The 12180-nt window shown below is 40.3% G+C and overlaps 1 protein-coding gene across 11 annotated transcripts in view; it reads left to right on the top strand.

The window, feature by feature from the left end:
- NCOA2 (nuclear receptor coactivator 2) overlaps positions 1-10836 on the top strand; it is a 128079-nt gene extending 117243 nt beyond the window's left edge. For 7 of the 11 annotated variants that reach the window (XM_082233741.1, XM_082233739.1, XM_082233732.1 and 4 more), the window contains 7 exons: positions 1051-1332; positions 1687-1776; positions 3352-3580; positions 4085-4262; positions 5880-6078; positions 6451-6540; positions 7157-10836. In XM_082233741.1, the coding sequence (XP_082089867.1) occupies positions 1051-1332; positions 1687-1776; positions 3352-3580; positions 4085-4262; positions 5880-6078; positions 6451-6540; positions 7157-7168 (1080 nt within the window). In that variant the 3' untranslated portion in view covers positions 7169-10836. The remainder of the gene's footprint in view (positions 1-1050; positions 1333-1686; positions 1777-3351; positions 3581-4084; positions 4263-5879; positions 6079-6450; positions 6541-7156) is intronic. The other 4 variants (XM_082233734.1, XM_082233733.1, XM_082233740.1 and 1 more) reach the window with 3 other exon arrangements.
- The last annotated feature ends 1344 nt before the right edge of the window (positions 10837-12180 follow it).

Genomic DNA, 12180 nt, shown 5'->3' with positions numbered 1-12180 from the left:
AAAGAGAAAAGATATGAATGGTTTAGAGCAGGGGCCTCCTGTATTGAACCAGCTCAAACATGACAGGAAATAGTAATTTCCCACCATGTGAATGAGCAACGATGAACCTCATTTTCACACAGTCTCCCCTGTCCTCACACTTGCAAGGAGGGTATCAGAAGCTTTGGCTTCAGTTTTTATACAAGCTGTGCTTTGCCGTGGCATCTGAACTTTGGAAACTGCTTGCACTTGTGAGGAAATCCAGGATCAAACTGTGGCTTCTTCTGATCTCCATGAGCACAAAATGAAGGGAAGAGGGGAGTGTGCAAGCCCCCAGACTCATCAAGGCTCCTCAAGAATAGTTTCTTGTTTGCATCTGAACCAGGACTCTGTTTATCACATAGTTTTATTCCCTCAATTACAGTCATACCTTGGTTCTCGAACGCTTTGGTACGCATACGGTTTGGCTCCCGACACCGGAAACTTAGAAGCACGTGTTCCAGTTTGCGAACATTCTTTGGAAGCCAAATGTCCGACGTGGCTTCTGCGGCTTCCAATTGAATGCAGGAAGCTCCTGCAGCCAATTGGAAGCCACACCTTGGTTTTCAAATGTTTTTGGAAGTCAAATGGACTTCCAGAACGGATTCCATTCGAGAGCCAAGGTACAACTGTAGTTCTGAATGAGTCACAAGTACAGTGGTGCCTTGGGTTACATACGCTTCAGGTTTCAGACTCCGCTAACCCAGAAATATTACCTCGGGTTAACAACTTTGCTTCAGGGTGAGAACAGAAATCATGCTCCGGTGGCACGGCAGCAGGCCCCATTAGCTAAAGTGGTGCTTCAGGTTAAGTACAGTTTCAGGTTAAGTACGGACCTCCGGAACGAATTAAGTACTTAACCCGAGGTACCACTGTACTAATAAATGGTAATAGAAGCATAGAATGAGTTAAAGCAAATATAAGTTTGTGCTGCTCAGCTTCATACATCTTTATTCTGCTTTATAAAAACATATATTTCTCAACAACTGTTTAAGCATTCTATGTTCATGTACATCTGGATGTTTGTTTCAGCAGAGCCAAGCTGTGGAACCAGAGCCATTCTCAAGCCAGGAATCAAACATCATCCTCGAACAAAAGGCACCCATTTTCACACAGCAGTATGCATCTCAGGCTCAAATGGCCCAAGGCAACTACACACCAATGCAGGACCCAAACTTTCACCCAATGGCGCAGCGACCAGGCTATGCATCACTGCGAATGCAGCCTAGGGCTGCCCTGAGGCCTGCTGGTATAGTGCAAAACCAGCCAAATCAGCTAAGGCTACAGCTGCAGCATAGACTTCAAGCACAGCAGGTATTTCATGCTTTTATGCTCTCTGTTGATGCTTTTACCAGCATGCATAGAATCATAGAATTGTAGAGTTCAAAGGTTCCCCAAGGGTCATCTAGTCCAACCCCCGACAACGTAAGAATCTCAGCTTAAAGCATCCATGACAGATGGCCATCCAGCCTCTGCTTAAAAACCTCCAATGAAGGGGAGTCCACCACTTTCAGGGGAGAACATTCAATCTCGAACAGCTCTTACCATAAGAAAGTTCTTCCTCAAGAAGCACAGTATCGTAAAACTAAACCTTGCCATCAAAGCAGAATTTTTCTTACACTGCCTTATATGACTGATTTCTTTATTCCGTTTTTCGCCTTGCCCTAGAATCGCCAGCCACTCATGAATCAGATCAGCAATGTTTCCAATATGAATCTGTCTCTGAGACCTGGAGTACCTACACAGGTGAGGGAACAGGTATTGAAAATGTTTCTATTCTGACGTACCCAATTGATCCCTGTACTTATCATCTTATCAGCAGGTCCCTTCTGTACAACATTGGTATTATTATTATTATTACTAGTACTACATTTTTATACTGTCCTTCATTCAAAGATCACAAGACAGTTTAAAATAAGGCCTTTGGATTCCCTCCCATGAAACATTAGGCACCATCTCTTTTGTCTTTTTGGTGCAACAAGCCTTTTAAAGACGAGATCTTTCACAGTCTGCCTCTTTGTTTAGCTACTTTCATTGTTCTGTCACTTGTGTGCTCCTTTTAAGAGGAAGGGTAGGAAATGAATTTAATTAATAAATAAAATGTTCTATAAAACTTAGTAGTTCATGTTTTTTTACTATATTATACTGATGTTACCGATGTTACAGTCTCTGTCACTGTACACATTGCCATTGTGCAGCTCTGTTTCCTTGCTTTTGGTGAAATGACTAATTCCATCTCGAAGAATATTATAGTCACAGTTTAATCCGTGGAGCAGGAAATTGTGAAGCTCTTTCACGCTGTACCAGGAGCTGTATGTGTATGCTTCTGGAGAGGCAGAGAATTTCTCTGTGTTCCCTAAGCAGGCCATATGCAAACTGGCCACAGACCATGCAGTGAAACCTGCAACTCTTGTTGCATATGAATTTATCCTGAAGAATAAGAGGTGGCCAATGTGGCTCCCTCCAGGTATTGTTGGGCTAGACATCTTTAAATGAATCCAAATATTCTAAGTAGGGATGACATCGTTTTCTCTGAGTTTTAAAACCTGTTCCATCATATCTGAAACAGCTTGAAATGGTGGAAAGCTTTCAGGATCTTGCAAGAGGTTTTATGCTTTTTGTCAGAAAGGTGCCGCTTACGAATATTTTTAACTTGAGAAAGAAAGCGTGAGAGCTATTTTTAATTTTATTCAAATCAGCATAGCTTGCTTTATTCAATTTATGGATGTGAGAAGTGCACACTCTGATTTTAGGCTGTAGTGTGGATAAGTAAATTTAGATTCTGGACTTAATTGTATTACAGGGTTCACGATTTTTTGATGGTAATATGTTTTACTCCCCATACTACAAAATGTAGCAATCCAGCTGTTTCAGGGACTCTCCTGCTCACTCTGCTATGTACAAGCTGGACTTCTGCTCAGAATTTGGGCCTTCAGCAACACCAAATTTAGACATCACTTCGAAAAATTGCCTTATTCTAGGAATTCATATGGTAATCTGTGTATCTGTTTTAGAATTTATCACCCCAGAATGAGAGCTCATAGGCCAGCTGAAGAGCACATTTATATGCCGCATGCAAAAGTTGCCGCTTCAATCCATGGCATTTCTAGTTAAAACTGTGCCTGAGCCCTATTCCAAGTAGACAGTAGTGAGCTAGGTAGATAAATAATCTGTCTGGCCTGGTATTAAACAGCTTCATATGTTATGTGCCAGAAAGGTAGCTCTTCACCTGATTATTGTAAAGTTGCCAGGGTTTTGTTTTTTTAGTAGCCAGGCTGATGGAAATGCCTTGCTAATCGTATGTGTTGATGCAGTTTTTTGCTTACCCTGCAGGGACCCATCAATTCCCAGATGCTAGCCCAGAGGCAGAGGGAGATACTGAGCCAGCACCTGAGGCATAGGCAGATGCAGCAGCAAGTGCAGCAGCGAACGCTGATGATGCGAGGACAGAGTATGAATATGACGCCGAGTATGGTGGCCTCCGGTGGCATACCAGCAACAATGAGCAACCCGCGGATTCCCCAGGCAAATGCCCAGCAATTTCCATTTCCTCCAAACTATGGTATTGCACTTATTTCAACACCTTTCATCCATCACAATAGTCTCAACTCCTGGATCACAGCTCCTTTCCTACAGTTCTTTATGTGGCTCCCAGATGAGACACACCATCTGGAATCTGGAGATACTGGGAATTGGGTTGGGGGGGTGATGGTAGCATTTAAACTTGTTGGGATTCTCAAAATGCAAAACAGTATGTTTCTGGTTTATTACAAAACTACCAAAAAAAAACCATTAGTTTTGCTAAAAAGTCGTATATCACAAAACAAAGTAAGCCGTGAACTTTATCCCATTTCTTTGGTACCTCAAAAAAAGATGATATTAGTCTTCAGCAGGATTTTTTTTCACTGTAGTTTATGGTAGCCTTGTTTTGTCCTTGTCCAAAAAAGTCCCCTCAAAATAGATTCCATTACTGCTGTACTCCTAGTGAAGGCCATTCCAAGCCATTACATACTTCTGGCTGAATTGTTGTGTGCAGCATGAGTAAGAATCCTGTTGTGTTTTCCAGGAATAAATCAGCAGGCCGATCCAGGCTTCACTGGAGCTACCACTCCCCAAAGTCCGCTGATGTCCCCAAGAATGGCTCATACCCAGAGTCCCATGATTCAGCAGTCTCAGGCCAATCCTGCCTACCAATCCTCTACGGAGATGAATGGATGGGCACAAGGGAATATGGGTGGAAACAGGTAGGTTTGTAACTGGGCTATGACTCACAGTACGTCAGTTTTGGCCGTTGTCACATAGCTCATTCATGCATTTTTTTCAGCAATCATCCTGTTGAATCTGGGCATTCACAGAACACAGCAGTGCTGCAGACTGACACCAGAATCATTATTGGGAAAAGAGAGTGAAATATAACATGTGACTTCTATACATGAGGCCATGTCATATGAATTGTACATTCTCTTATGGAGCTATAGGGACATATCCAGCACTGCATAGTAGTAGCAGTAGTTGTTATTAAATTTGTATACTGTCCTTCACCCGCAGATCTCACGGCAGTTCACAACATAAAATTACAATATAAAAACCACAAAATACATAGTAAAAATAAGGACAACAAACCAATAATCCTCCTTCCCACAACACATTTAAAAGTGCATCAGATGTCAGTCAGCCAAAGGCCTGGTTGGAGAGAAACATTGCCTGGCGCCTAAAGATGAAGACATCAGCCAGAACTCCCTGGGGAGAGCATTCTACCAACAGGGAGCTATTGCAGAAAAGGCCCGTTCTTGCATTGGCACCCTCTAGACCACTTATGCAATGGGATTTCCCCTTTCTGTCCACTCTCTGCATTCCCCCTACTTCTGGTTATGGTGAGGGTGGTCTTCCTGAAGCAGATTTTGATGGCGCATGGTTGGTCTGCAGTGAGGAAGAAGAGGAATTTCTGTTACACAAGGGGAAGTCCGTTGCTCAAGCAGAACAACTATGACTAGTTTACACTTTTTTCTTATGGGGCCTCTCATTACTAAGTAGGAATTTCCATGTCACCCAGTTTTCAAAAAGATCAAGTAACTACAAAAACATGTGAATTTCTGATTAGAGTTTTATTCTGCATGTTTGTAAAACCAATCCATAATAAAATATATGTGATGTGTATTTATCAGCCATGGGCTAAAAATATAAATCACAGTTCAATCCTTGTATATCCCATCAGAAGTCAGTCCTATTAAATTCATTGGGACTTATTTCCAGGTAGTCGTGAATAGGAGTGAAGCAAATTTTTTGAAATGATAATTATTTATTTGTAAATTATGACTTCAAATCATCCCAAACTGCTTTTTCTTCAGTTTTCTAGGATCTTGTCTGTTACAAAGACAGTGGACTCACTAAACTACTTAGTCTTGCAGGACTTTAAATTTTCTGCCTACTGACAGATAATTAGATAGATATATACACACACACACATCTAGATCACTGCATTGGTTTCTCTTGAATGAGCACGACAACTATGTTTAGATGGCCCTAAGGTTTAGCTCAGAATATTTTAAGTGTCTTTGCATCTTGATGTTAAAAGATAAGCAGGAAAAGTTTCTTTTCCAATTTATTACTCTTTTAAAGATGCTGTAGGTCTATTTAACGCATATATTATTTTGGCAAATTGTGGGGAGAATTTTTGCAGACCTAATCATCACATTACTTACAAGCTGAGAAAGAAATGCATGCTTTGTGCACTGATAATCAGACTCCATTTATTGAAGGCGTCCCCAGATGCACTAACCCTCTGAGGTGTTCAGGAATGTTCAAGGCCTGAAGGATGAACATCTTGATTCTGACGTGCTGGTGTGTATTTCATCCTGCAGCATGTTTTCACAACAATCTCCTCCACACTTCGGGCAGCAAGCTAACACCAGCATGTACAATAACAACATGAACATCAATGTATCCATGGTGACCAACACAAGCGGTATGAACAACATGAACCAGATGACAGGACAGATCAGCATGACCTCAGCAACCTCTGTGCCTACATCAGGGTTGTCCTCCATGGGTCCTGAGCAGGTGAGAATTCTCTGCCTGGTGAAATTTGTAACCAGTAGTTGATTTAATACAGCTTTTCCCAACATAAATTACAAATTTTAACATTTGCCTGGAGACACTCCCCCTCTCACAGTAACCAACTCAAAATAGGGCAAGAGCAAAATGTGCATAAGAATGACAGTGTAAAGAAGGGAGAGAAGTGGAGGTGAGCACATAGCACAACACCTTGTATGACATGTGCCTCCTCATTAAGTCTGCTCTCTTATTTTGTTATATTTTTGGCTAGAAAGGTGTGTGTGTGTCTGTGCATGCATGCATGCAGTGTTGTGGTTTATTCAAAGATGCTTTCTATTTCCCCCAGTGACTTACAAACGAGTCTTCTCCTTGCCGTAGGTTAATGATCCTGCTATGAGAGGAGGCAATCTTTTTCCAAACCAGCTACCTGGAATGGATATGATAAAGCAGGAGGGAGATGCATCACGGGTAAGAAACGGTTCACATTTTGCCTTGAATCTTTTAAGGAATAGATGCAATTTTATCCAGTTACAAGTAATATGATTCTTCCTAAGTGGACTTCTTAGAAAAATATTCTGGCAAATTCATTCTCAAAACTAGTCAAACACTTTGAATTGTGCTCGGAAACGTACTGGGAGCCAATGTAGGTCTTTCAGGACCGGTGTTATGTGGTGTCAGCAGCCACTCCCAGTCACCAGTCTAGCTGCCGCATTCTGGATTAGTTGTAGTTTCCGGGTCACCTTCAAAGGTAGCCCTACGTAGAGCGCATTGCAGTAGTCCAAGCGGAAGATAACCAGAGCGTGCACCACTCTGGCGAGACAGTTCACGGGCAGGTAGGGTCTCAGCCTGAGTACCAGATGGAGCTGATAAACAGCTGCCCTGGACACAAAATTGACCTGTGCCTCCATGGACAGCTGTGAGTCCAAAATGACTCCCAGGCTGTGCACCTGGTCCTTCAGAGGCACAGTTGCCCCATTCAGGACCAGGGAGTCCTCCACACCCGCCTGCCCCTTGTCCCCCAAGAACAATACATACTCAGTTAAGCATTGCTATTAATGCCTCTTTTTCCTTTTTGGTCTTCTAGAAATATTGCTGACCCTGAAGATTGCTAATTTCTTCAACTGACTGGGTTCCCCAGCCCAGACTTCTTACCAGTTTGAAGAGCTGCATATGTTTGGTTTTGCCCCAACTGTTCTGCCAGTCGGTTCTGCTGGAGAAAGTAGAGTTTAGTGCTGCAAACGGAACAACGCCACTTGAGTGGAATCAAAACCATTGTTGGTGGAGGAGCAGCCTCTTCTTTGACAGTCTGAAGCTAGCGTACAGACAGTTGCTCAGTCTGTTCACTGCATTCACCTTAGTGCAACTTAGATCTCTCCTGCAAAGTAAATGTTGATAGCCAGTTTTCATAAACCGTGTCAGATTGAATGTATTTAAATGTATGTATTTAAGGAAAACCAACCATGCTCTCATTCTGTTCTGTTTGTAGATTTAGATCTTTATCTCTTTCTGTTTTCCTTCGCTACACAGTCTGGTGCAAAGGATTCAGTTCCATCTGGAAATAAGTGGGTTAATATTAAAACCTCCACTTTATGAGGTGGGGCGTTAGCTGGATTACGACTCTCATAGTGCTAAATGACAAAATGTGGAGAACAGACATCTAACTGTTTTGGGGGAAAGGTATCTAGTTGACTAGACATCCCATGCTAGAAAACAAAACCAGTCCGTTTTGAATAGGTTTACATTTGTAAACAGGTTAAAATATCCTGTGAGAGGGCTGTTTTTAAAGTTCTTTTGGTTACTTTGAACGAAATCATGAGTCAAACCAATTTAAGTTCCCATTCAATTGATTTCAGCATCCTAAAAAATTAACTAAAGTTAGCATCCCTTTTCTCCTGCCTTCAGTTGCCCTTTCTCTGTTTCTTTTTTTACAGGATGGAGAAATGACTAACCCTCATTGTATCCCTAGGTTTGTTACCTGAGTTCTAGGTTGCAGGTAACTAGTTGCTGAATAATCATTTTAAATAAGGGTGCATCTTTTGGTGATGGAAGTGGCAGGATTGAGGCATAAAAAAATCAGAACTTAAAGGCATCTGATGTAAATGATAAAACTTAATTTCCCCCCATCTCCACAACTGGGGAAAATAATGACTTAAGCTATGGCAGATATCACTACAGAGTTAACCATCATGTGTTCTAATTATTTTGAAGCAGCGGGGACTGAGGACATTTTGTAAGGTACATAAAAACCAGTTTCTATGTAAACAAGCAATAATTTAAGTTGAAGACTTTAGTGTTTTAATTGTATAATTTTGTGAGGTATACATGTTGTGGAGTTGATTTCCAAATGAGGTACTTCAGTATTAAATTAGATATCTTCATAGCTATGTGTGTCTCCTGGGGAAAAAAAGTGTTTTGTAAAGGATCACAATGCCTTGATTAGACCTAATTTGTAGGCTTGAAACTTCATTTTCTAAACCTTGCGATTCTGCTCATAAAGTCATTTATCTAACCTTATATTATATGCAGCCACTGTAGGAGCCAATTCTTGACTTTTTTGTATGTTTATATTCTTTCTTAATGAATCTTAGAAAAACTGTTGTTCAGCAGGCCACTGCTTAAGGTGGTTTTACTCTTACCTGCTATGGTTCCAGTAATGTTTTAGTATAAGCTGGCATCAGTTTCTGTGGACTTAAAATACCAGGAAGCTGGTTGTTTTTGACCTCCTGTTTCTCCCTTCCCACAATCCACACACTTTCATACCTGGACTCAAAATTTTGGATGTTACTTAAAATGCAATGCATTTTATATTATCTCAATCATCATTCATGTATTTGGGAGAAGGCTTGTTAACCTTGAAATCTTGTTTGCTTGTGATGAGGGTTAAAATATACAAAGAATCTGACTTTCATAGAGTGCTAAGACAAAAAATAAGTTAAGGAATATATAGAATTCATTTCAAACCATTTGTTTCCTGTTGAGTGGCTCTCCTGTTACACTGGGAGAAACTGCACTTCTGAGCAGTCACCCACCACTTTGTCGGTTAAACTCAAAAGTAGCTATTCAGACAACTGAGCCATCTGGTGGAAATCTATGATATGTCAGCCCTGAGCTCCATAACATTAAGAAAAGTTTTTTAATATTAATAGTAAAATTATGTCTGGATTAAAATTTGATCATTTTTAACCTCTAGGTTTTGGATTAAACATTTTACCTTTGAAATATTCTCTCTCAAAACATTTTTAATTTTAAAAAGTAGGCAAATAAGTAATTTTTAACTTGAGCCAGTTCAGAATATTTCTTCGTTTGCCCATATTTAGTTGAATTTTAAAATAAGTGGTTATATCCATCAGAAAATTTATTGGGGTCAATGAACTGAAAACAATGAGTAGGCATTTTCTGGTTATGTTAATCATGCTAGAGACAAAGGTAACCATGCCAAATTTTAATTTCTTTTTTATATTCAGTGTTTCTAATTCCATACACAGTAAAATCAATAGAGATAGCAATTGGATTTTATGCTGGAACATAATCAGTGTTCTCTTATAATAAGTGTGAAGGACTTAAGAGGTCTTAATTTTTTTTAAAAAATACACATATATAACCACATGGCATAGGGGGTTGGACTAGATGTCCCTTGATGGTCCCCCCCAACTCTACAATTATATGAAAGCTCCATTCAACCAAATTCAGGTAAAGTGCTATCAGTGAAGTTGATATTTTTCAACATCTAACAGTCAATCAAAGATTTTTTAAAAATGGGGGCCCCACCAGTCCATTAGTCTATATTAACTGAAAGCAATGTTTTTGCCATTTATATAAAGCATTTTTAATCTATGTGGGTTTTCTTTCTTTCTTTTTTTACAAAAAGGAGTTCATATGGGCTTAACACATGAAAAAGGTGGTTCAGCTCTACTTGCAAAACCCAAAGATACACAATCAGTTTTGAAATGCAACTTAAGCCATTAATTGTAGGTGTGAATTTAAAGTTTTCTAGTATTTGTATGGTAGTATTGCTACCTAAGAGCAAAAGCATTCTCTGCACAAAAGAAAATTACTGTAGTGGCTTTGGTTTTTAATTAGAATTTTCTCCCTGGTGTTTCTTTGTAGACTAAAACAAAATCTTTTTAGTTTCTTTCTACAGGTAAAGCTATGTGCAAGAACCTCAAAATGCTAAAATCTAGCATAATGCCTTAGATCTGTTTTTAAGTCTTGTATATTCCTACATAGCTGTCTGATGTATTATATTTGTATAGTGAATTGTGTACAATTTTGAAATAAGCGCATCATCACTTAGCTTTCAGTCGTTGAATAGAGATGATGGACACATTTCTTCAAGCATTGATTCTTATTTTTTTTCTTTTGTCATTTGTGGGTTTTATTTGTACAGTTCCTCATGAAGTTGCATCTGAGATGTGTATGAGTGTGTGTATATGAAAAGATTATACGAGGGTAAAACTAAGCAATATATAAACTATGGTTCTTCAGGAGAAAGCTTACAGTGTTTTCAGGTTGTGATTTATTTTCAAGACTGAGTTGACTCTGAACATCACTTTGTTCACCTGCATTGATGTTTGTATTTCTAGTGTGAGCAGTTTATGCAAAGGTAGATATATTCAGAGAAATTTTAAATACATTTATGCAAGTTAATATTGCTTTGCTGATGCTATTTGCTTATTTGATGTTAAATAATGCTATTGTAAATAAAGAATTCTGTTATTGCATCATTTAATAAATTTTAATGCCTTTGGGTTTTACATGGTTTTAGACATAGCAACATTTCTTCTGTTGTGCCATTTGTGCGTGCAAAAAGTTGTGCCAGGAGAGTCACAGCATCCCAGTTGGTAGATGGCGATGAGTTGAATTAAGACAGCAGGCTTCTTCATTGGTCCTCTCAATGTACTGTCTCTAGAGCTGGCATGCTTAAGTCATTCCAGTAATGGACTCTTTAATGCCTGGGTTCAAGTGCAATTAGCACAGCCAGCCATACTACATGTGTATACCTTGGAAACCTGTGGGCAAAATCTGACCGTTTGCTTGATAAATGATCCTACTAATCAGTGTTCCCTCTCACCTGTGGCCTCATGCAGTACAGGATGAGCAGCAAAAACTGAGGGGAGTGTGTATGTGTGAACTTGCCTATCACTTCTGGGCTATTAAAAAGCAGTGAGGGGGTGAGCCCATGCATTCCCCCCACTATTCCTTTGAGGACAACTACAGCTAAGAGGATTGCACTGGCTTCGAATGCTGCATTGGAGTAGGGTGGGTGGTGGAAGAGATACACAACTTTCAAGAAATGCAGGGCTTTAAAAAAAAGAGGCTATAGAAGAACTTGACCCACTATGCAAGCCCTTTTTCTATTACTATTTCAACATTAGTTTCTCAGTTGCTACCTGAGCCATCTTAAAGAGCCTGTATAATGTAAACTGGTTGCAAGAAACACTTGGAAAACCCCAACAACTTCTATGGATTATAGCATAGCATTATAGCGCCGTAAGAACCACTCCTACACACAAGCCCAGCATATCAGGGCCCCCAATGGTACTATATCTTTTGCTGAGGAAAACTAGGACACAGAAAGAATTGTTAAGTGGTGGGAAATAACCCTTCTGTGTGGCATACAAACACAGGCACACATTTCTGGGGAGGTATTGCAGCCAAATAGCGCTGCTTAAACTTTGTTGCAGAATAGACTCTATTCTCATTTGCTTTTTCTTTGAGATACAGGAAGTTGCCTTACACCAAGTCAGACCTCTGCTTCGTTTAGCTCAGCATTGTTTACACTGACTGTAGCTCTCTAGATTTCTAGAAGAGAAGGGTTCCCGGAATCATAGAATCATAAAGGTTGAAAGGGACCCTTAGGATCCTCTAGTCCAGCGGTCTGCAACCTTTAAGACAAAAAGAGCCACTTGGACCGAAGAAGAAAAAACTGGGAGCTGCAAAACCATTGCGACATTTAAAACAGTGGGGAGTGTCGGGGCACACAATGCGCCTCCTCGCCTCACTAGTATGCGCCCCGGAGCCGCGGCAAAGGTGTAAAAGAGCCACATGCGGCTCCGGAGCCGCGGGTTGCTGACCCCTGCTCTAGTCCAACCCTCTGCAAAAGAGGAA

The sequence above is a fragment of the Podarcis vaucheri genome (assembly GCF_965113315.1).
Source record: "Podarcis vaucheri genome assembly, chromosome: 8".
Lineage (NCBI taxonomy): Eukaryota > Metazoa > Chordata > Lepidosauria > Squamata > Lacertidae > Podarcis > Podarcis vaucheri.
The sequence above is the reverse complement of the archived record's forward strand: the minus strand, read 5'-3'. Positions and strand labels throughout refer to the sequence as shown.